At 49.2% G+C, this 24868-nt stretch overlaps 1 protein-coding gene across 5 annotated transcripts in view; it reads right to left on the bottom strand.

Annotated features, from left to right (window-relative positions):
- SAMD4A (sterile alpha motif domain containing 4A) overlaps positions 1 to 24868 on the bottom strand; it is a 227157-nt gene that overhangs the window by 13210 nt on the left and 189079 nt on the right. For all 5 annotated transcript variants that reach the window (XM_027971877.2, XM_027971880.2, XM_042252547.2 and 2 more), the window contains 5 exons: positions 19196 to 19529; positions 16848 to 16933; positions 11108 to 11226; positions 6280 to 6481; positions 5009 to 5135 (listed from right to left, as the gene is read on the bottom strand). In XM_027971877.2, the coding sequence (XP_027827678.1) occupies positions 5009 to 5135; positions 6280 to 6481; positions 11108 to 11226; positions 16848 to 16933; positions 19196 to 19529 (868 nt within the window). The remainder of the gene's footprint in view (positions 1 to 5008; positions 5136 to 6279; positions 6482 to 11107; positions 11227 to 16847; positions 16934 to 19195; positions 19530 to 24868) is intronic.

The raw sequence follows: 24868 nt of genomic DNA, 5'->3' as shown, positions 1-24868 counted from the left end.
TTTCTGTACACATTAGGGTGTGTATTTGAGTATCCCCAGTTCTAGGATGCCCAGAGTCGAGGCTGAAGGGGGACTTTTAACTTTGCCTTTTTAGAAGTCCTACAAAACCATGGACTGCTGCTCAGGCCCAGGGTCAAGAGGACTCTGGAAGGAAGCAGCGCCCAACCCGAACAAGGTGCTGCTGCAGGGCCCCTCTGGGGGCCTCCATATGGCTCTTCCTTGACAGAAGCAGCCGTGGCAGCTAAGGTTCACGACTGTGGCACCCGACATGCCCTTCTGCTGCGCTCTCCGAGTCCCTGAGGCTGAGGTAAAGAGGCCAGTGTCTTCAAGACTTTAGAGTAAGAAACAGGTCAGGGCACTCTTGGAGAAACCTTGAGAATCTCACTTTGCCAACTACAGCTGCAGCCACTCTGCTGAGTAACCAGGAGGGCTGTGAGTCTGGTTAAGTGAGGAGGCAGCACTGCTGAAGTCGAGAAGTCAAGAAAGTCAGTCTGTCGAGGAAGGGACAGAGAATGCAGAGGTGGGAGCTGGCTGACTGTGATGAAAGGAGTAAGGAAGATGAAGGCAAGGCAGGAACCAAGAAAAAAGGGGGAGAGAGATGCTGAAAGGAAGAGAGAACCCCACGCCTGCTAGGGCAGAGAAACGCAGGTGCCAGCTGCATCCTGAGTCTGCAGTGGAGAATGCAGCGCTTCTCTGGGGGCTTCACTCAGAGATCTGTGGAACTAAGCACAGGGGAGATCCTCCAGGACCCAGGCTTTCATGAAAACTGACGAGGAGAACGTGGTGCCAGGTGGTATTGCATCATCTCACCCTGAGTTGGTCTTTCTGAATGTGGCTGTCAGACGGGGGGGGGTGGCACGGACCCCGCTGGGGTCTTGGTGGTGACAGAATGATGCAGTTGACGGCCTCCCTGCCCATCATCTGCCCACCCTGAGCAGGGCTCACTGGAAGGGGAGGAGCCAGCGTGGATCAGGCACTTCAAGCAGGTCCCTATTCGGGCCTCTGTCTCCGTGGGGCAGCGCCTTCTGTCCTCTGTGGAGCTAGTATACCGATGAATCTCTGTCTTTTCCGGGTCTCACTAAAGGCAGTTCTCTGGAAGGAACCTGGGGCTCACTCACACTAACAAGGAAAGGGATAATGACAGCTCTGTGCACTGTGCTCCCAGGGATTCTAATGGCAGGATTTTAGTCGTGAGCACTGCACAAGGGGGGCTTGCGATGAAGAGCAGGTAACCTCACATGGTACAATGCCACCATGTAAGGCACTGCCTCACATCTGGGTGGTCTAGTGCCAAAGGTAGTCTGCATGTGGCTTTGTGCTGGGGAAGGACGAGGGGCTCAGTGAGGCTGCTCAGTCTACCCTTCTGGTGCTTCTCCAAAGCTTCTGGCCCCCCTGCCCCATCCTGTCAGGCTCTCCAGGCAGTGAAGAGCCTCCATGGCCTCCTAGCGTCACACCCAGGTTCCTCGGAGATACTTTCTGATCCCAAGAGTGGTGGAGCCCTGGTCAGCAGGATCTGCTCCCAAGATATGAAGTCATTTCTGTGAGCAGTTTCCAAACTACTTTTCCAGTTGGGAAAACACCCTGCCTCTGGGAGGAACATGACTGCTCTTGGCCAGGCACCACATTGGTTGTGAGCTCATCACCCTTCTAGTGATGGTATCAGCCCTCACTCTGAGGGGGACCAGCTTCATCTTTCTTACTCATCCCAGAGGCCAGCAAGGGGCCATGATTATTGATGGCTCTCCTGGCCTGTCCTGGGAAACATCTCAAATCTGTCCATAGCAGAGTGAAGTGAAGAATCACCTCTACCCTGGCCTCCAAGGGGTCCACAGATTCTGTAGATCCATGAAAGAAAGAAGCGTCCTGAAGATTCAAGCAAGGTGACTCATGAGTTGACATACAATATTGAGGCTGGTTCTAGACCCCAGCCTTTTTTTATTCTTTGGAGACATTCCATCATCTTGATGGGATTAGGTTCACAGAACCAAAACTTCCTTGGAATGCACTGTAGGTCTTTAAGATTTGCCCAGATGGTTCAAAATGAGTGCTGAGAAGACATCCAACGGCCAGGATGAAATTAGTACGTTGGAAGGCAGCAGTTCTCAGTAATTTTGGGCTGGCCGCACATCTCTGGTCCATCATGCATTCACTATTAGTACTGCTTGTGTACAGATGAAAGCTTTCTGCCTTCCTGATATGATGCCTATAGTCTAGTCCCAGCCCCTGACCCCCAGGTCCTAGATGCAAAGGCTAAGAAGGAACATTCTGTGCCCATGGAGGAGGGAACTTTCTGCAGCCTCCTTTCCTTTCACGCAGGGCCCTGCCTCACCCTTCACTGTCACGTCTCAGGAAGAGCCACCTCACATGGGCCATGGGTGCTGGGCAGGACTCAGGACTGGCTCCTGCTGCTGCTGCTGCCGCCACTGTGCTCAGTTGAATCCATGAACTGTAGCTCACCAGGCTCCTCTGTCCATGGGATTTTCCAGGCAAGAATACTGGAGCGGGGTTGCCATTTCCTGCTTCAAGGGATCTTCCTGACCCAGGGATTGCAGCCGTGTCTCCTGCATCTCTTGCACTGGCAGGCAGGTTCTTTATGGCTGCACCACTTGTATTTACAATCAGGAAATATGCAGCAGCCCTGTCCTCATGCCACAGTTACTAGAAATGCTGTGGTTCATCAGGGCCTTGCTGGAAGTGGGTTTGTCATGCTTTGGGGAGAGGCTGATTAAAACAACAACAGCAATAACCCAAGGGTTCCAGAGCTCTGAGTCCAGCAGCATGTAAACAACATTACTGAGAGACTTGCAGGGAACTACCAGGAAAACGGAAATCAGTTGTTAAGTGCTGCCTCTGGGAGGTGGGAATATGGGCTGGGAAGGGAGGTCAGGGGGATAGTCACTTTCTCTTATAAGCTGTTCGGTAGTGTTTGCTTCTTTAACTACGGGAACAAGAAGCTTCATGGGAAGAGGGTGGAAATGATCTTAGGGTCACAGCTGACCTGAGCATAAGCCAACTGTTCAGCATTGCTGTGTAACAGAGAGGGGAAGCAATGTGCAAATGAAAGATTTGTATCAACAGACCCAAATGGTTCTTCTCCCAGAGATGGCCCATCTCTTCCCAGTGGGCTTGGTCTGCCCAATTAAGATGAGGGATAAACAGGATGATGGAGGACTTGGAAGAGAGCCACAAGGAGGGAAAAAGAGGTAGGAAAGAATGGAAAAGGCTACAAATGTGTCAGGATTAGAGGAGAGTGGTCAGCTATGCCAGGGTAGCTGGGCTGCAGTCCTGGGGTTGAGGTTAGGGTGAGCTATTCATTCCAGGTGAAAGATCTCATGCCCAAGATGTCTTCAGATTTTGTGACCTGGGTGGGCATGGAAGCTTCTTGGAGGTGAACTTCAGGGAGCAGAGGGTGAAGAGATGGAAAGAGGAGGGTGGAGTTGCAAGTAGAAGGAGCTAAGAGAGCCAAACCGCAAGGATACTAAGTCCCACAGCGAGTTCCGCAGTGGCTTGGTGGCGGGCTCAGGCTGAATGAGGTAGCGGTGCGTAGCCCAAGGGAGCTGGAAAGGCTGCAGCTGATGGTGGGACCAGAGTCTCCAGAGTCTCACTTTGTCTCCAAAGTCTCTCTTACTGGGAGTAAATTATACAGAATTCTACATGAAAGTAGAGGCTGGGACTAAATGACCTGGGATCAGGACTTCACAGCCCCCAAATTCTATCAAGTATTTTCTTCCTGGGAAGAAAAATATCAAGTATCAAAAGGAAGAAAGGAGCTTAAAAACAAAGGTGTGCAAATAGGTAGAGTTCTAGAAGTCAAGAAGCAACTTTAAATCAGCATCTGGAGCATGCCGACATTCTTCTCTTTCCTGACATATCTTGAGCCTTGGTGGCTTCCTGCCATTGGCACCTCCCCACCCCTTGGTGGCCTCACCTCCTCCCCTCGAGCCTGCACACTCTTTACTCCTCTATGCTCACCCTGGCCTGTCCCCCTGCTCAAAAGCTCCTATCAATTCCGCACTGAGAGCAGCTGGAATCCCAGCTTCTTGGCCTTGGGTTCAGGGTCCCACCATCAGCTGCAGCCTTTCCAGCTCCCTTGGGCTGCACACTGCTACTTCATTCAGCCTGAGCCCGCCACCAAGCCACCGCGGAACTCGTTGTAGGACTTGGTATCCTTGCGGTTTGGCTCTCTTAGCTCCTTCTACTTGCAACTCCACTCTCCTCTTTCCATCTCTTTACCCTCTGCTCCCTGAAGTTCACCTCAAAGAAGCTTCCATGCCCACCCAGGTCACAGTGACATTTCCCCTCAAACTCCTGTAAGACATTGTACAAAGCGCATCTACCAGAAAGGGTGAGGATCTTCTTCCAGGTGCAAACCATGCAGTAATCGCTTATCGGGCTTTGTATTACTCATGGAGTGTAAGAGGTCAACTGTCTGCACAGAGAAAGGTGCAGGCACCTGAATGTAATTCTGGCAACTCTGTTTGAGGATGCAGGGTCAAAGGTGAAATTGACAAGAGGCGCACCAGGCTGCTCTTTAACCAAATAAAGGGAAGATGGATGATCAACAATCATGTGTGCAAAGGACTCCCAAACCAGGGGTGGGTCTCTCAGCATCACCACCATGGAGTTTTCTCTTTCTCTGTCTATCTACACATCCCTCTATGTACACACCAACCACATACACACACCATACATGGAACCCCTCCCAACTTCCCCTGGAAGCCCTGCAGTGATGTCGCTGGGTTAATCAATCTAGAAATATGACTAGGATCCAAAATACCCCCGTGTCAGATCACAACCAATTCTGGGGCTCCGTGTGCTGGCTCCGAGCCAACAGGCCACAATTCATGCTGGCAAGGCATGGTTTAAAAAAGGAAAGGCTTCTATAAGCTCAAAAGAATGCAAGGTGGCAGTCGAGGCTAAGCACTTTCCGCTTGAGTTCACTGGGGCATCTATTTTGGTGACCTGGCCTCCCCAACAGGACAACGAGGGATAGAGGGCTGGGCCCTACCTGGCTGCTGGAACATCAGCATATTCTGTGGCGAAGTGTGCACAGGCAGTGAGCGGGTCCTTTGGACAGAGCTGTGGGTGCGGCTTGGCATGCTATTGCTGCCCCCGGGGTTGGCGAACCAGAGGTTCTAGGGAAAAACAAAGAAGCAGAATCCATTAGTCCAGACATCTGGGGGTGGGGATGAGAGCAGGGCCACCAGCCAGAATCCAGGAGGCAGATACCCTGGGAGAACTCTGCTAACTTCTGGGAAAGGGCTCCTAGGCCAGCGCGATCTGTCTGCTTATTTAGAGAGGGGGGCTTTAGATGCCATTCATTTTACTCAACACTACCCCTCAGCCCCAGGCTCTTCTCCAAGCCTCAGCTTAATCTGGACACCAGTCTCCCTCGCTGGCTCTAAAACTCTCTTTATCCCTTCTGTTGTCTCTGCTTTTCCTATCACTTTTCTAGGAAATGGGGGGAGTTCTATAAATGTCTGCGACGAAGAGCACAAACTATTTCAGGGCTCTCATTTGATTTTCTCTTTGAGGTTCTTACAATTTACTACAAAGGGAGAAGGAGGAAAAAAGAACCTCTCAGCTGGCAACGAGCTGGCACAACTCAGCTTGTGTGTTTGTTCTTACGCGGGTGTCCTAGCGGTGCTTTCCTCCTGGATCCATCTGGTGGCTTCCCACAGCGGTCAAGCCTGGGGTTTTCTCCTACCCTGGGCTGCTTCCCCGGGGGAGTGAGTCCTGCCTGTCTTGCCAGGAACGGCTTCCTGTTTTTTAAAACCAAGCTGTCATCCTTTACTTTCTCATGACAAACCCAGAACCTCAGACTCACTTGGCGTCCCTCTAATCCCAGCCCCCACCCGCAGAGCCCCACAACGCAGGGGCTACACAGGTGGGAGGCAGAGGGTGCGAGTGCAGGGGAGGGACTCCTGAGACCACGAGCCCGGGGACTGACGCTGGCTCTAAATCACACGGTGAGAACCTCTGGGCAGCGTGGCCTCGACTGACTGACAGCCTCCCTCAGTCTCCTTCCTCCCCTGTAGGGTTTTCCACCACAGCTGGGACTGTGTCAAAGGAGTTATCTGCCTCAGATATAAATGCTAAGAAAGCTCCTTGCTTTATCTCCCAGAGAAACTACACACAAACCTCTGAAGCACAGGGGCAACTGTCTTCAACCTAGCCCCTCTGGGCTTCTCCCTTCGCCTTCGGGTCATTTGGGGGGATGTCCTGAGCCTCAGGCCCTGAGCTTGGCTGGCCCACCCTCCTCCCGGGGGCAGAGCAGACCTGTCTTCCTTGCTTCATGATGGTGGGGTTGGCTGCGGTATTACGCTGGGTAGAGCTGACGAATCCGCTGGTGCCCAAGAGGCCAAGGCGGGCGGAAGGGACATTCCGGGAGGGGATCTGGTACTGGCGTGGATTCCGCCTGCCCATGCCGCCACCCACTGAGCTGGTTGTCGGGAGGGAGTTGGATTGCCCAAAGCCACGGCTGTGGGAGTCAGTAGAGAAGAACAGAGGTCATCAGTCACCCCCGGCCCTTCCCAGCCCCCGGGATGCCTCCCTGGGGTCTGCTCACACTTTGACCATTATGAGACCTACGGGGGGATCAGGGCTTTATGATTAAAATGGTAGCTAAGAACTGAGAGCTAATATCAAGTGCCCTGGGACTTTCACACTGATTCTTCAATCCTCATGACAACCCTATGAAGTAGGCACTCCTTTTACAGTTGGAGAAGTAGAATACAGAGCTTAATAATGTCTCAAAGGTCACACAGCCATTAGGGGGCAGTGCTGGAATATGAGCCCAGAAAGTTAACCAGTGTGCGCTTCAGCCTTCTTTCTGCTGTGTCTGTCACAGGCTCTGAGAACTCATGTGCCCGTCCAGAAGCCACACGGCAACAAAGTGGCAGCTCCAGGATCCAGGCCCCTTCCAGCACACCACAGTTGGTCTGTCTGCTGTCGGTCTGAGCAGCAGACTCGGGAGGAGTGGCCTCTGGGCCCCACTAGGACGGAAGCTCCCTGGGACAAGAGGTGGCATCTGTCCTCATCAATCCCGCAGGCCCCAGGCCTGGACGGCACAGCTCCTGGCAGTAAAGGCAGGGTGAATAAGGAAATGGCTCAGTCTCTGCCCTCACGATCTCCAAACGGCAGAGCGGACCCCAAGTCTGGGGCTCTGACTCCCAGATTCACAGGAGGAATATGAGAAGGAAGAGGTTGATGGTTGCCAGCTCCGTGGACCTAGGACACTGACTGCTCCCTGCTCCTCAGGCCCTCCCTGTAGAAAGACCCGGAGGTTCCATGCTTCTCTAGGGTCCACGCAGAGAGGAGGCTGGGGACCTGAGGCCTCACGCTCAGACACCGTGCTCCCATTGGTCCAGTGACCTCAGCGCCGAAGAACTTGTCCTCTCCAGCAGGCCTCAAGCTCTGGGAGGGTGCACAGCCGCCAGCAGGGCTTCAGGAACCAGCACATTCTTTCCAAGAAGAGTCAGCTTTAGTCATTCACTGATGTCTCAGTCGAAATGCTCTACCTCCAACGGCCACAAGATGGAACAGACTTGCTTTTGCAGCCACACAGGGGAGGTTCCTACCAAGCCTGTGAGGAGACTCCAGGAAGACAGGGCTGACGTAGTTTAACCCTAAGACGGGGGAGGGGGAGCACTGCAAATCTGTTATTTCCTGAGAGAGTGTTATGTGTGTGGTGGGGTGGAGCAACTAAATCATCAGCATGGTTCATCTCAGAAAGGGTTTCTTCCTCAGAATTCCTAAATTTCCTGGTGGCGGGGTTGGGGGGGTGGGGGGTGGGGAGTGGGGGTAGGGGGTAGGGGGGGTGGGGAAGAGAATTCCACAGTGAGCTGATAAGCACTGACTTTGGGGCTGTGTTTTACCACTGCTAGGCTTTTCTGACCAGATTCCAGTCGAGGCTCATCCCCATGAGGTCAGGAGAATACTTACTCATGGGTTCTAAGTCTCTTTATCTCATTCTTTCTCAGCTTCCTTCCTTCTTTTACTAAGGTTTAAAATGTTTGGTTTGAAAGAGGAAATTCGGGCCAGGAGGAGAAGAAATAATTTCATGCAAGGGGAGAGACCTCTTTTGGAGAATGGACAGGTGGCAGGTGGGGACAGAGATCAAGTGGCTGTTTCCTTGTGTGTGTGTGTGTGTGTGTGTGTGTGTGTGTGTGTGTGTTTTAACTATGAAAACCAGTCCTTTGGTTTTTGGAGTCAGAATTTTGGCCACCTGGTAGATGATTTAGTATTCTGCTAAGACTTTTCCTTATTTAGTGCAGATAGCTTTTTTGCTCATTTTCCTTTTTGGTTGGATTTTTTAAAAGTTATTTCATATGCAAAACAGAGCAGTCAGCAAGTGATGCTAAAATAATTTGTGCTTCCAGGAAGGCAAGAGTATATTCTTAAGCAATATAATGTAGGCAGAGGCTTCTGTAATGGGACACTTAGTCACAGGAGAAAACGTGGACTCCTAAAGTTAGGGCTCACGGAGCTGGTAGAGCTACCATTTTGGGGATAGACTGGGTGGAGGTGAGAATTTGGTTAGGGTGTCTTTCTAATGACACTGGGTCTCACTGTGGGGACCTAAGCTGATTACTATAAAGTCAGACTTTTTGAGGGTTGCCACTGCTGGTAACCAGAGTGAAAGCTTAAGTCACTTAAGATCACTAGGCTTAACGAAATAATCATTCTTTCTTTGGAGAGAACAAAATGACAAGTTTTCGTTTCTCATTCTCTTACTCTGCTCATCTGTATTTTTCTCTGCTTTCTTAAATCTAACCAACTGATTTCATTACCTTGAAATGTATGAAAAGACTGATAAAATAATATTAATAAGAACCAATTAATTTGGGACTTGTGATAGTTCAAGGAAGGGCTGGGCTGCAGTTACCTCTGTATTATGGGAAAAAAACAGGTCTTTGAAGAAAATTAATAGCATAACAAGATCCCAGAGGTAATACTTATGAAAACAAATTATTTCCTAGAACTTTTGTTGTTGTTGAGTTGCTCAGTCATGTCTGACTCTTTGCAACCATGAACTGCAGCATGGGAGGCCTCCCTGTCCTTCACTAAATCCCAGAGCTTGCTCAAACTCATGTCCATTGAGTTAGTGATGCCATCTAACCATCTCATCCTCTTTTGCCCCCTTTTCCTCCTGCCCTCAATCTTTCCCAACATTAAGGTCTTTTCAATGAGTCGGCTTGTCACATCAGCTGACCAAAGTATTGGAGCTTCAGCTTCAGCAACAGTTCTTCCAGTGAATATTCAGGGTTGATTTCCTTTAGGATTGACTTGTTTGAGCTCTTTGCTGTCCAAGGGACTCTCGAGAATCTTCTCTAGCACCACAATTCGAACTTTAGCAACTTCCAATTGAATATCCATAATCGATGACTGAATTCACTCTAATCAATATAAGGAGGTCTAATCTGACAAATCTTGAGTTAACCCAATTCAAGCATCGGTTAATAACACGCTAGAGAAATCAAGGTTAACAAGCACTCAGATGTGGACCAAGGACAAAACAGGGCAGACAGACGAGCAGATGGCACTTTGGGGAGGAGAAGCAAAGAGCTTGAAAGCTTTATCTTTATCTTCAACTTCTGAATTCTTTCTTTCTCTTGGAACTTGTCTCCCAAGGACCTGGTTTGCAAGAGGGGTGTGGATCTTCCTCTTTCTTAGTGGGTATTGCTGCCCTTACAAGAGGGAGAGTCTAGGGCAGGGGTAGCCCCAGGGGAGAAGGCTAAGGAGCAGGCCTGGCCTTTCATCTGGGCCCCAGGAATCCTCAAGGTGCACTGGTGGTCCAGCCCAACCCTCCAGGGAGGCTTCGGACCAAGGAGCTGGCTACAGAGTGCTGTTTTATCTGGCTTTTCTGCACATAATCTAGAGACCAGGAAAGTGGCCCAGCATCTGTGGTGTTAAGAGTACCGACTCTGGAGCTGGCATTGGCCTGTCTGGTTCAAATCCTGGATACGTCCCAACTCCCCTGTAAATTGGGGTTAATAATAGCCCCTTCTACCTCATATGGTTGTTGCAAGGATTAAATGTAATAATATTCTTAAGTGCTTGGATACCTACTTGGCACAGAGCAAATGCTAAATGTTTGTTTAATAAATAACTGTGTTATATATGCTGGAATATGATAACACTTCAATTTTTACATTAATTTTTAATGAAGACTTTTCTCAAATTCCAACTGGCCTTATCTCCCTGAAGTACAATAAAACAGTGATGTTTCAAGGCACACTTATGCAAATAAATGCCAAACATTTTAACAACAGTCAGAGCTTCTACATATGCACTGAGAAATGAATTCAGAACTTTCTAGGTGTGAATGAAAAAAGTGATTATTTATATGCTCATGTTGAAAAGAGTAAAAAAGGATATTGATTTTTCAGCATGTTGGCACCATCATTCTCTTGTCTCCCCAAGACGCCCTGTTATTGTTCAGTGGTTTACTCCACCCCTCCCCATGATTCCTCCCCTAGATTGGCACTGTAATTCACCTTTAATATGCAACTGGATTCTTCAATTTAAAACCAGATTAAAGTAATGGGTTGTAAAGTACAATGAGGCTTTTTTAAACTGCATCCAAGAAGCTGAAGTACTATGAAAAATCAAGAATGGTACTGCTCTACTCTTAGATTGCAGCTCAGACCAAAATAGACTAGCACTGGGCTCTTCACCCTGCCACCAACTATAATTAGCTTGTCTGCAGCAAGAAGGGAGAAAAAATTACACTACCACTTAAGGTGCAGAGAGAACAACCTGTTTTTGTCCTTTCAGAGCCCCCTGTTGTGGACAAACCACCAAGAGTTTTGCTGGCACTCATTAAATCGTACCCGCTCCCCACTCCATGCCCATCTGTACTAATAACACCATTTTGACCATGTAAATTGAATTGCCAAAGATCACATTCAGCTCTTCCTCTGGGAAGTCGTTCCCTCTACAGCCTTTTCCCCACCCCACCTGTTTAAGGAATGTGGTCTGAACTTGTCAGAGGACACTCTAAGAAATAAGGAATGATGCCCTGTGTAGTCTTGACCCTGGAACCCAAGCAGACAGTAAGGTCCTGGAAGCAACATGCATTACAAAGACTGAAATCCCAACATACTTTCTTTGCTGTCGATATCCTGATATGTCTAGAAGGGTTTTCCGAGGGAAAGACCGAAAGAGCTTCTGCACCTGCTGTTTCCATGACAACAATCTTTTTTTCTGTGTCTCTGTAAATGCCTGCAAAAACAAACAGGACTTTTTAATGGGTGACGCAACCTGGCATTAGAGGAAGAAACATGCAATTAATAGGGGAAATATTGGAGTCCTACAGTTGCCTTTTCTTCACCTTGTTTCCAACCGGGTCCAAACAGCAGTCAATTTCGTTTGAGAGCCTCCTGTACTGAAAATTCAAGTTATTTGACATTGGAGGTGCCTGGTAAGGTACGTGCATTAAGCTCTTGGCAATCCTCGATTTCGGTTGCATTTCTGGCAGATCCCCACCCTCCTTCCTCTTTCCCCGACTCCACTCTGGACTCTATTTATTAAACAAGAATGAATTGCAAAATTGATTGTTGACTACTCTGGCTTTTGCAGGCCCCCTGCATTTTCATAATCAATGGAAATGCTAAACCACTGCAAAAATCAATCTTTTTGATGGTCTGTGCTCACCCTGGAGTGGTCTTCAGGGCTTCAGAACACAGAGTATACACTGTACATGTCAGGACTCTGCTGAGAAATCTCCAGTTATGAGCCCCATGCGCTACACAACCCCAGTGCACCGATCATAACCTAAATTTTGTCTAAGGCTTAGGAAAATGGATAGATCTGGTGTCTTCTCCAGTCTTTTCTGGTTTTGGGGAGGTTTCGTCTACTGGCCCATACATAACACTCTCTCATCAATATCATGTGTCCTTCTGTGTACAGCTGTGTACTTAGTGCAGCCCAGGGAAGGACTTCATGGGCCTGTAAGTCCTCAAAGCAGGGACTCTCAAATTCAGGATATATTAGGATCCCCCCAAGGAGACTGTTAAAATCTAGAATTTTGGACCAACTCCCACACACCAGAGCCTGATTTCATAGATCTCGAGAGGAGTCTAGGGGGTTTGTGTTTGCAGCAAGTGCCCGGGGAATTCTGCTGCAGGTAGGTCATGGCCATGTAATATTCTAGATTGGTGAGGATCACACACACGGTACAGGAATTCCCTGTTAAGCATGTAGGACTGTGGTCCACGTGCTGTCATAAGTCCACCAGATCTGACTAATGAGCAATAACAGTGATGGAGATACCATACCCAAGTAGTTTTGTCAATAAAGCATGAAATAAATACTTTTTAAGTAGCAGTAAATGGTTACTTAGAGTAATAATAAACTACATGCCTGTTTCCCATAAAGGAAGCAGATTCCTTAAACAGAGAGAAAAGAATGACAGCTTAATGTTCTTCTACTGACATTTAATCTTCAAGGACCCGAACACAAGAGCACTATGTGAAAAAAGCAAAAAGACGTCAATCATGTTATGGAAAAAGGTACTGACGACTTGCAAACCCCTTCCTCCCAGGTGACCTTGGCCAGGTGCCATTGAGGGACAGTCATCAAGGAAGGCTTCCCCACCAGACATTCAGTGCCCCATTAGAGAAGAAGGTGCTGATATCCCTTAAGGTGCACGATGAATGGTCTCAGGGCTAAAAGGTGAGGATGTGGTTCTCCTCCATGGTCCCTCTCATTTGCTGATGATACTAGATGAATGTCCAGCTATACATGAGTATCTCCAAAAACTGCAAAAGGCAAGCATTTCTGCTAGACTAATAAAGGGATGGGTAGATTCTGCTTCTGACTAGCTTAGTCAGCCAAGTGTTGAGCAATGACACAAGATGCCAGCATGCAGGTCAAGATGACCTGGGGAGCAGAGTCCAGCTCAGTGGTCAGTAGAAGGCTCTGGATGCAAATGGGCAGGGCTCAAATCTCTGCACATCTTTATGCAGGTTCCTCCACCTGAGACTCAGCTCCTTTAACTCAGGCCAGTAATACCTCATCAAAGGGATGCTGTAAGGATACAAATTAATTCACACATGGAGGGCACTTAGAATACTCACAACACAGCTAGCTCTTCATTGTGGTGCATGTGATACTGCCCACAGACTCCCTCCCCAGGTTTTTCAGCTGCATGGACTAGCCCTTTGGTGGTGGCACATGAAAGTCCATCCCATTTGGTATTCAACCATCACCTTTAACACCAACAAAAGACTTCAAGGTCTCAAAACCACAGTATTGAGAGGGTCTGGAGCCAGCCTGAGCTTCCAAGTGACAAAGGAGTAAAGGGGTCACTTTACAGATGTGCATTCAAAGTGCTGCCAGGGACACTGGTTCATATGTGACATTTCCCTCGGTGACAAAGAACACCCAAGAAGATGGAAATGTTTACGCCCCCTCAGAGAGGTCAGGTCATCCACTCAGCACCTCCGGACATCAGACTCACAGTAATTGGGACTGCAGATAGGAGTGGGCCCCTTAGCAGTGCTGAGCGTATGGCTGTTCTCAGTCCTGGAAGACACTGCTGGGAGGCTCGAAGTGGAGCTAGACTATGGCTGGCAAGGAGTGATTTCTGAAAGCTGGTTCCTGTGCGTGCCTACAAATAGCACTCTGTTGTGGGAGCCCTGCTATTGGCTGGGAGGCCAATACCTCACCCCAGCCGGCTCCACGCAGCTCTAGGTGGGGCTGGCAGAGCTTCTTTGGGGCTGGAAGGGAAGGAAGATTCCACTCTCCTGAATGCCCGCACACAGCCAGTCAGCCACTTCTGAGTCCTCTGCCCCTGTCAGGCCCTGACTCAGACGTCGGTGTGTCCTACAGCTCTCGTGGCTGGATAACAAGGCTCATGAAGGGGACAAGGGCTCGTCTTCAGGGAACCGTCGGTCTAAGATGGTAAGGAGTAAGAAGCCTGGGCTTGTAATGCAAGAGATGAAGTGATGGACTTCAGAAATAAGATTCAGCACTTTCCTGGCCTTCCTTTTACTGTTCTGGGGAGTGGCTCCTCTGTCCCTGGGGAGGAAGGAAGGTGTCTTGGCTTGGTCGGCACCCTCCCTTCCAGTAGCTGAAGAACAGCTCGATTGGGCTGTGAAAGGAGCCCTGTCTCCCAGAGCGCCCAAGGGAATCTTCAGCGAGGATGGAGGCTGGGCCTGGACAGGGCCTCCCAGAGGGGGTGGGCTCTGCACACACAGAATACCCCCAGGCTGTGGAAAGTTACTCAAACGCCTTTCCTCTTCCTCGAACTCAACCAATAAAAAGCCTCGGACAACATTTTCCCCTCCCAAAGCAGCGCACAGGCACCTCCATCCTGACATGAATGCAGGCGAGCTGAGTAGGCATGAGTCCTTTCTGCCCCATGATTCCCGTCAGCGAGGCCCCTCCGCAGCAGTCGGGAGAGGAGCCCACAGTGTGCCACTTTGGCACCTAGAACTCGGAGCTTCCAAGAAAGTAGAGGGGAAAGACACGGGAGGGAGAGCCCGGGTGCAGAGGGGGCACGCACAATGGCAGGAAAGTGAGCAGCGCCAGACCACAACGCGGGCGATGTGGACCAGTGAGGACGCCCTGTGCACCGCCCAGCAGAGGCAGCTGGAGGACTCCTTATTTCGCCTCCCGGGCTCAGCAGACTGGAGATGAGGTGGAAGGTGACTTGTCCTTCAGTTTCTCGCAGGCTCAGTGCTGAGCATGGGTGTGGGAGCGGAAGCAGGGTTCTGGTTTGCTTTTTCAGAAGTTTAAACGCCTGGCGATCGATAGCCCCCTAAGCCCACCCCAAGTGCCCTCCTCCCCTCCAGGCGCTGCTCCGTCCACCTGGACCCCTCTCTGTTCTGCCTCCTCGTGGAACAAGTCTCTCCCACTAAGGCTCTGTCTGTCTTTCAGGTCTAGTTTGGAGGCAGTCCCTCTGGCCTCTAGATAGGTGCCCAGTGCACTTCCTGGGCTCCAGCCCCACACTGGTGGCCTTATGGTCACACTTGTGATGACCTGTTTTCCTTTTATCTCACCTACTCTCCTCCTACTGGAAGCCCACCAGCCAGGGGCAAGACCTAGGTGCTTTATAAATACCTACGGAATGAATGAACTTTAAAATCCATCTCCTGTTCTGGCCCTTCCCTTCTTTCTATTGCTTTTTGCTGGCCCAGATGAGAGCGGTGTCAGGACTGGACACTAAAAAGGGTGAGTGGGAGTTCACAGTGCCGTGAGAGGAAATTGCAAAAATGCGGGCTTCAGGGATGGGGAGGAGGGGCTGGGATGGAAACCCAGTGGGAGACCGCACACCTGCGTGTGAGGGGCAGGTGGAGTCACAGCACAGCAGGGGCGAGGGTGCAGAAAACCAAGCAAGCCACCAGCAGCGGATGGCCTGTGGGCAGCTGGAATGTGGGAAGTGTGTCTCCCTTCCCCAGGGCCCACTGGACTTCTGGGCTTCCAGCTACCAGCATGGCAAACCCAGGCGGCTTGGAGGCCTTTACCATCTTATTTTCACATCAGAGTCCCACAGAAAGATCTCAGTGGTCTAGGTTTATCCAGTCCTAAGTTTTCTAAAACAATGACCCTGTCTGTGTAATTCTCTCAGGGGAGGGGCACCCAAGAAGCCACTGGGATCCTGGGTCTGAGGCACAACTGCCTATCTCCCCATGTCCCTCAGGACAGCCCTGGCCAGGATCTGCCTTGCTCCATCAGAGTCGCTCCATCATTGTCCCGAGCGCCTGGGAGGCATAGTACCAGCCTGACTTTCGTGAAATGGACAGAGACTGTCATACTAAGTGAAGTAAGTCAGACAGAGAAAGACAATCATCATATGATATTGTTTATATGTAGAATCTTAAAAAATAGCACAAATCAACTTATTTTTACAAAAGAAAAATAGAGTCACAGATGTAATAAACGTATGGTTACCAAGGGGAAAAGGTGAGGAAGGGTTAAACTGGCACAGTGAGGCTGACATATACACGCTGCTGCTGCTGCTGCTGCTTAGTCGCTTCAGTCATGTCCGACTCTGTGCGACCCCACAGACGGCAGCCCACTAGGCTCCACTGTCCCTGGGATTCTCCAGGCAAGAACACTGGAGTGGGTTGCCATTTCCTTTTCCAATGCATGAAAGTGAAAAGTGAAAGTGAAGTTGCTCAGTTGTGTCCGACTCTTAGCGACCCCATGGACTGCAGCCTACCAGGCTCCTCCGTCCATGGGATTTTCCAGGCAAGAGGACTGGAGTGGGGTGCCATTGCCTTCTCCGGACATATACACACTACTGTATATAAAATAGATAACTAATAAGGACCTACTGTTTAACACAGGAAACTCTACTCAATACTCTGTAATGGTCTATATGGGAAAAGAATCTAAGAAAGAGAGGATATATGTATATGTGTAACTGATTCACTTTGCTAGATAGCAGAAACTAAAACAATTGTAAATCAACTATAATACAACACAATTTAAAAGAAAATTCCTATAAGAATCAGAAATCAAAACAGCAGAAAGCCCTCAAACCACACACAAGACACACAGAGACACACATGATTTGTTCTGAACACTCTCCCCTCTCTCCCTGCTTGGTCCACCCCAGGCTCTGTCCCTCAGGGAGGCTTCCGGAGTCAGAAGCTTCTCTCAGGCATTTGCCTCCATGTCAGAGCTCAGTCTAGGTGAATCTCTGGACACCAGAGGAACACACAGGCTGCATTTAGGTTTGAAGTCACCACAGCCGAGTTCTGCTCGAGCTATTATTAATGACTGTCTACTCAAAGATGAGATGTCACAGACCCAGATGATCACCTCACAGAATCTCTGAGAACTACTTCAAAGGAATGAGAAAAAGCAGTTTCAGGAAACCTGTCCCTACTTACCTCATGGATTAGACATTTGTCTATGAGCTGTAAATAGGAACTTATATTTTCCTCATCGGGTCTGGAGACCAAGAGTTGTGTGCACACTGGGAATTGGAAAAAAAAAAAAAAAAGGATGAATTAGAAAAATGCACATCCATTCTAACCCCTAAGATCTGCCTCCGATTTCCTTTCAGGACCAATATTTTGAGAGGTATGTGTGACCGTGGCTTTACGTCAGCTTCACAAAAAAGGCCAGGAGGCTCCTCGTTCCACTGAAGTCAAAGGCTTGGTCACCACAGGAGCCCTTGCCTCCAGAAGCCCCTTTGGTTAATTCCACGCATACCATTCTATATTAAGCCTTCTGCAACCCGGCGCGAGACAGACACTCTGGGAGAAGAACGCAGCAGCGTCCCGAGCCCTGTCTTTGAAAGAGCGTCCTTTGAGAGGGAGTTCAAAGACCCTAAAGACCATCAGCTCTTTGCAGAGCAGGCACCATCATTTTATGAATGAGCCGCACATCTCAGTTGGAGGAGTGAGGCTGGCACATCTCATTTGGAGGAGTGAGGCTGGCACACCTTTTAGGATGTGAGGTGTGTGGGCATGCACATGAGTAAGGAGCCTGCTACTCATTCACTGGAGGGTGATTTTCTCAAAGTGATACCCACACATTTATATATACACAGGTCCACCTACACACCCAGGTTCAGAGGCAGAGCACAGCACACACACCCACTGGACAGCTCATGGCCACGCTAGTGTAGCTCACTCTATTCCTGTCCGAAAGATCCTGGTGTTCTCCTTTTGATGGGAATGTTTAGAAGGACAGGTGGAGATGGCTGGAGAAAGACATTGGTTAGGAGTAAAAATGCCTTGCTCTCAAGGAGATCAAGCTTAAAACCTGGGCCCCATGATGTCTTTCTCTTCCCCATCCCACATACCTGATCTGTCACAGAATCCCATTTATACTATGTCTTGGCACATAGGTTTTTCACTATAAAACTGTGGGTAATAACAAAACATGGAAACTACCTCTATATCCATTAATTGAGGCCCTGTCAAATTATGGTTTATGCATATGGGGGAATAGTATGCAGCCTTTAAAAAAGAATGAGATGGTACTTTTGTACTGATAGGAATATTGAAAGCATATAATGTAAAAAAAAAAAGCTGTAGAGAAATATATAAACAAGACCTGTTTGTATGCAAAAAGGATGCTCATGTGCTTATATATAATTACAGTGTTTCTGAAGGGCTATTCTGAAATGTTTATAGTGGTTACCTCTGGGGAGGAATATGGTAGGGCCAAGGGTAGAGGTGGAGGCTATTTTCACCTTTCATCATTTTTCATTTAGCTTTGATTTTTATGTTGAGTGTGACTTGATTTCATAATCTATTTGGAAGTAGTTAAATTTTAAAAAGCAGCCATGCCACAGGAATGCAGAGCCCACATGGATCGTGTCATGGGTAAGGGGGTGAAGTACAACATTCTCAGGTAACCAGCCCACCTGTACCTCCAGCAGGGGGTCATCTACTCTAATCCACACAGCAAGGAGCCCCTTGGGGTAGGGGAGACTGAGAAAGTGAGTCGGGGACCCATGCTGACCATGAAGTGGCTGGCATTTCAGCTCCAAAGGATGCTACAAGTCACCTGCTCTGACCAGAATTCTACAGATCTCAGTCTTTCTAAGAACACAGATCACCAGGAATCTCTCATTGTACCTACATAGGACTCAGGTGTTCCCTTTCTTTTGATTAGAACTCAGTTCTTTGAAATGGTCTGAAATATTGGACAATAGAAAACACATTGGTCCCCCTTCCCAGAGGAAAAGTACTGGCATTCACTACATTTTTAAAATAATCAAGATCTCTTGAGAAACACCTGATCAAGCACAGATTAGTGTTGGCCATGGTAAAGGATACGTGCATAAGGGTCTGGCTCGGGGCAGTCACCGGTAGAAGGGGTGCTGTCAGCCAGGGACCATGTGTGAATTCTGTGCTGCCCTACAGACACAGGCAGTGTGGCCGTGGTACCTTGGGTGGCCTGTAGGAAGCCTGCCTTTAGCCTGAGAGTCCAAAGGCCCAGTGGGCGGTCCACCAGCAGGGCCCTGCGGGCCGTGGTCTGAGGGAAGGGGAGAGATGGGAGCTAGGGTGAAGGAAGAGGCCTTGGGGGGTGGTTTGTCAGAGAGCTTGGAATCCAGATCCAAATACCTTTCCCTCTCTAGGCTGCACTTTCTGCATGTGCAGAATGGGCTAATGACGTGGACTCTGGCAGTTCACCCCACACCCAGGGGAAGCCCATGGGTATGGGTAGCTCTGGTCAGGGGTGTTGAGAAGAGAAGAGGGCAGGTGGGAAAATTGGGCTTTACCTTTCCCCATGACACGTGTGAACTGCCCGGGGAGATCCCCCTCCGGCAGGGGGGTGACAGCCAGCTCCCCGTCACAGCTGCTCAGCTGGTGTGGCTGGAGCCCGCCACTGGCCCCAGCCGAAGTGGTGGCTGTGGCTCCTGCAGCTGTGGCACTGTCTTTGCAGTCCGGGCTCTGGCTCTCGGGGCCCATCAGCGAAGGCGGGTGCGGGGCCTGGGGCTCCCGGCGGCGAGCCTCTGGGGTGGTGCTCGGTGAGCTGTACGCCTTGATGGGGGTCAGGATCATCTGGTGCAGCTCCTGGAGGGGGAGGCGCAGGTTGCCCCCCTCAATGATGTCCTAGAGGGTCAAAGGGAGAAGACCTCTGTTAGGGTCAGGAACTGGGATGACCCACCTCCATGCCTCCCCGCCTCTGCCTGGAGCTGTTCCCAGATGGGGGCTCGTGGCTGCTGACACTTTCATTAAAACGTTCTTTGGAAGATGGGGCAGTTTACAATGTAATCATTCTGGGGACTTCCCTGGTGGTCCAGTGGTTAAGAATCTGCCTTGCAATGCAGGGGACATGGGTTTGATTCCTGGTCCAGAGCTAAGATTCCATATGCCACAGAGCAACGAAGCTCATTCGGCACAACTACTGAGCCCGCGAGCCACAGCTAGAGAGCACATGTGCCAAAATGAAAGATCCTGCATAACGCAACAAAGATCCCAAGTATCACAACCAAGACCTGATGCAGCCAAATAAATAAATGTTAAAAATTAAATCATCAATATTAGCCCAGGTAGAAAACTTTAAAAATATATACATGTATAATGAGGAAATAGAATCACTTTAAAATCCCGCTAAGATGCTGACTAAAATGATTTCGGTATATTTCCTTCCCTGGCATCCTCTGTCCCTTTCCTTAAAGTGCATTTGATATAGTTTACATCACACACTTTAGAAGCTACACAAAAAAGTTATACAGGGCCACACGGAGGTTTCCTGTCGTATGATTTGTTTTAGATGAAGGAACCTGCTTATTCACACTTTCATCCAGCCCATGACAGAGGCAACACAGGCGTGGTTAGAAGCACTGATGCTAAGACAGATGCTTGGGTCTGATACAGCTGTGTGCCCTTGGGTAAATGACTTAACTTCTCTGTGCCTCAGTTTCCCTGTGTATAAAATGAAGATTACTGTAGTACCTGCCTCATTGGTGGTTGCGATGAGGTTAATATTTGTAAGGCTACCGGTTCCTATGTTATGTGATTCTTTGTTAAATTTATTTTTTATTATTTTTTTAATATAAATTTTTAAATTTTAATTGGAGGCAAATTACAATGTTGTATTGGTTTTGCCATACATTGACATGAATCCGCCACGGGTGTACATGTGTTCCCCATCCTGAAGCTCCCTCCCACCTCCCTCCCCATACCATCCCTCTGGGTCATCCCAGTGCACCAGCCCCAAGCATCCTGTATCATGCATCGAACCTGGACTGGCGATTCATTTCACATATGATAATATACATGTTTTGGGTGCTGACCTGCTGTGCACTGAGCTAGATGGTGTGGGGGATGGGGATATGGTGGGAAAGCTGTTAAGGTTCCCTCGGGGAGTTTACATCCTACCAGGACATGAATATTCATCATGCTGGAGACTGAGAAGCAGGGCAGGGGTTCCGGGAGGGGAGGTCCTCATGGGCTTCAGGTTCCTGGGAAAGAGTGCTCCAGGCAGAGGGCACAGCGGGGGCAAAGGCACTGAGGTGGGAGCCTGGAGCCTGTGAGAAACAGCACGGAGGCCTGAGCTGGAGCAGAGAGGCGGAGGGGCAGGGTGGGACATGAAGTCCAAGGAGCCACAGGGCCCGAGTGGAGAGGAGTCAAGTCGGCAGGCTGGGGCAGGGGTGCAAGAATGTCTTCTAGATGAGATGAGAAGTCAGGGAAGGTTCTGAGCAGGGGAGTGACATGTTTTAGAAGGACTATTCTAGAGAAAAATAAGTATTTTACACAAACATATATATACATATTTAATGTACACTATAGAGGCAGACCGTGGAGATATTGCAAGTTTGGTTCCAGGTCACTACATAAAGTATCACTCATTTTCTTTTGGTTTCCCGCTACCTATAAAAGTTATGTTTATACTACATTATATAGTCTATTAGGCTTCCCAGGTGGTGCTAGTGGTAAAGAGCCCAACTGCCAATGCAGGAGACTTAAGAGCCACAGGTTCAGTCCCTGGGTCAGGAAGATCCCCTGGAGGAGGGCATGGCAACCCACTCCAGTACTCTTGCCTGGAGAATCCCATGGACAGAGGAGAGTCGGACACGACTGAAGCAACTTAGTATGTAGCACATACAATCTATTAAGTGTGTCATAGTATTATGTTTAAAAGAACCAATGTACATACCTTAATTAAAAAGTGTTTCATTGCTAAATAGTGCTAACCATGATCTGAGTCTTCAATGAGTTATAATCTTTTCACAATAGTAACATCAAATATCACTAATCACAGATCACCATACCAAATATCATTATAATGAGAATGTTTGAAATGTGATGAGAATTACCAAAACGTGACAAAGAGATATGAAGTGAGCAAATGCTGTTTGGAAAATGGGGCCAAAAGGCTTGTTAAACTCAGGGCTGCCACAAACCTTTGATTTGTTAAAAAAAAAAGGCAGTATGTGTGAAGTGTAATAAAATGAGGCATGCCTATAATGTATATAATTGTATGTAATACATCCATGACTTTATATAATGAAGTTGAATCCTTCTACACATGTAGTTTAATATCCTGGGCATTATTAGAAAAAGCAGTGAAAGTTGATTCTGATGGACATCTATCTGTCAGATGCTCACAGAGGCGCAGAACAGGCTCAGATGCTTGGGGATGGTGGTCAGGGGCTGGGGGTCTCCCTGGTGTAGGGGGTGGGCCCTGCTCTCTGCCACAGTGCTGCCCAATGATTATGCAGCAAACCTCTCCCTAGGACCCAGGAAGGACCTTGACAATCAGGGCCCTGATTACTAATGAAGTATTTAATCTTCTGAGAGCCCAGAATAGCAAGAACATAATTTTAAAAGCCTGAAGCATGAGTACCAGCCCGTTCCTGGGATCCTCTCTTAACAAGAAAAATTGCTCGATGATGTCAAGCAACACAAGCTGATGGGACACCATCATTTCTGCACCCAGATCTCCCATCAATCAGTTAGAAAGAGGAAATCTGAGGACGCAGGCCTGTTTCAATTCTGGGCACCAAAACACCAACAGCCCGCCCGGTTGCTGGCGGGAACTTGATTTGTGCGGGGGTGGGGGTGGGGGGTTGGAAGCAGAGACTGAATTGTGCCTCGGCCTAGTTGGCACCCCAGGATTCCGAGGGAACTGAAATGCTAAGTAGCCACCAGAATTGTCTCAAACCTGGCCAGGGCCACTCTCCAGTCTATTTTAGGGGAGAGAATCCATTTTCCTCTTAAAGAAGTGGACTTCACAGAGCCTACGCCCTTCCTTCTCAACCTGGCAGACAGGGGCATGGTAAGACCTGCCTGCAGCCCATGCCTGCAAGCTCAATGCCTGAGTCAGGATGCTCCTGGTCAGGCTCAGTTTTCCTGATGCTGGGCTGGACTGGCCCTTTGCAGAGTCTGATGCTGTCATGTGATTGGTCCCTTGACTTCGGACATGGTACCAGGGCAGGACCTGTGGAGGCAAGCTAGCTGACCCAGGCCAAGAGAGCCTCTGCTGCCTTTTCTGATCAAACTACATGCCAACCAGACGGACCCTGCCTCGAGGTCCCCCAGTTCCTGCCAGCACCTGAGGGGTTCTGACCTCCTTGTCCAGCCCTGACTGAGGAGGGGAAGGGAAATGAGAGAGAAGGGGTGAGGCTGCCCCTTGGGAGGGGGCTGGGCAGACAGAAGTGGGAGGCTCCTCTGGGTGATCACATGCACCCCTGTTGTGCCATCCCATGTGGCAGTACCACTGAGAAGAGCAAATGTGTGCCTGTGACTCTCAACTGCTACCAACCTTGCCTGCTCTCGACATGTGGTGTGAAGGCTTCTGCAGTTACTCAGTGATGGGGGAGGAGATCTGGGTTCTGCTAAGAGCTGAACTCCTTCAAACCGGGCATGTATACTTGTCCCAAGCTCAAATCTTATGTGACGCTACTGGGGACACCCACACTGGAAAGGGAACCCATAAACATATCGAATAATGTCGGATACTTTCTGAAAATAACACAATCAGGAATCATGCTTAGCTTGGTCTTTTGCTTTGACCTCAAGCCACTGTCTCAGAGACAACCCCTGGCTTATGACCAGTAGGCAGTAGCTCTGCTGATGCCAGCCTCCGGGGGGCACACTATGACCATCAGGTTGCATTCCTGACTCTAGAGTGAATCCGGGAACTTGAGGGCCCAGGCAGAGAAGGAATCTAGCTCAATCCAGTGCCCTCGCCTGGTTGAGGGACAGAACTCCCATGTTGACAAAAACGGGATCAACCCAAGTCTCTATGGATCCTTTGTATCATAAATATAACCCTGCATTAGGAACTCAAAGAGGCAAACATGGGCACAAAGCAGTATAGCTGCCCTTTAACTACTGTGAGAGCAGTAGGTGAGAGCAGAGTGGCAAGGCTGGACCCTCCTACACTGCAGCTGGTCAGGCAGACGCAGCTCGGGGCTGACAAGGAGGAAGGTGCTCCATCCTGACTGTCCCAGGCTTCCTGGCTTTCTTAGGTCTTGGAGGAGGACTGGTTCAGAGCCTCTCTCGGGGCTTGGAACAGTCAAAGGGTGCAAATCATCTGGAAAATGGCAGCTGGTGGCACCCCCAGCACTTATGCAGCACCCGTTGCCCCATCCTTCTCTCTTTTTGAGATGGATTGGGCCCCTCACCCAGCAGACAGCACTCCTGCGTCTACTTAACTCCATCCTCTCTATGGGCTGGGCACTGTCAGACAATGAGGGTCAAAAAATGATGACAGAATCCTCACCCTAAGATGCTTATGGCTTCCGGGGTGGACCCACATACATTGTGAGGCTGCTGCTAGGATGGGGGCGGCGGGGTGGTGGGAACACAGAGGTGTGTGTGTGTTTCCTTTCTCCAAGCCAGGTTCCCAAGCTCAGAGAATGGTCAGTTTCACAGTTTGGGAGCCAACTGAAAAAAGACAGTAAATAAAAGCACATGGACGTGGGAGTTGGAGTATAAAGAAAGCTGAGTGCTGAAGAACTGATGCTTTTGAACTGAGGTGTTGGAGAAGACTCTTGAGCGTCCCTTGGACTCCAAGGAGATCAAACCAGTTCATCCTAAAGGAGATCAGTCCTGAATATTCATTGGAAGGACTGATGCTGAAGCTGAAGCTCCAATACTTTGGTCACCTGATGCGAAGAGCTGACTCATTTGAAAAGACCCTGATGCTGGGAAAGATTGAAGGCAGGAAGAGAAGGGGACAACAGAGGATGAGATGGCTGGATGGCATTACCAACTCAATGGACATGAGTAAACTCTGGGAGTTGGTGATGGACAGGGAGGCCTGGCATGCTAATGCTAGGGTCCATGGGGTTGGAAGGAGTCAGACACAACTGAGCAGCTCAACTGAACTGAACTGAAAAGCACACGGAAACATTTTCACTATTAAAGATAAATGCTGGAAAGTCTGCCCCAGTGACCGTTCTAATCTTACCTTTCCCACCAAACATCTTGAGAAGTCT

Source organism: Ovis aries, chromosome 7, assembly GCF_016772045.2.
Source record: "Ovis aries strain OAR_USU_Benz2616 breed Rambouillet chromosome 7, ARS-UI_Ramb_v3.0, whole genome shotgun sequence".
Classification (NCBI taxonomy): domain Eukaryota; kingdom Metazoa; phylum Chordata; class Mammalia; order Artiodactyla; family Bovidae; genus Ovis; species Ovis aries.
Note: the sequence above shows the minus strand (reverse complement) of the source record. Positions and strands in the feature narration are given on the sequence as shown.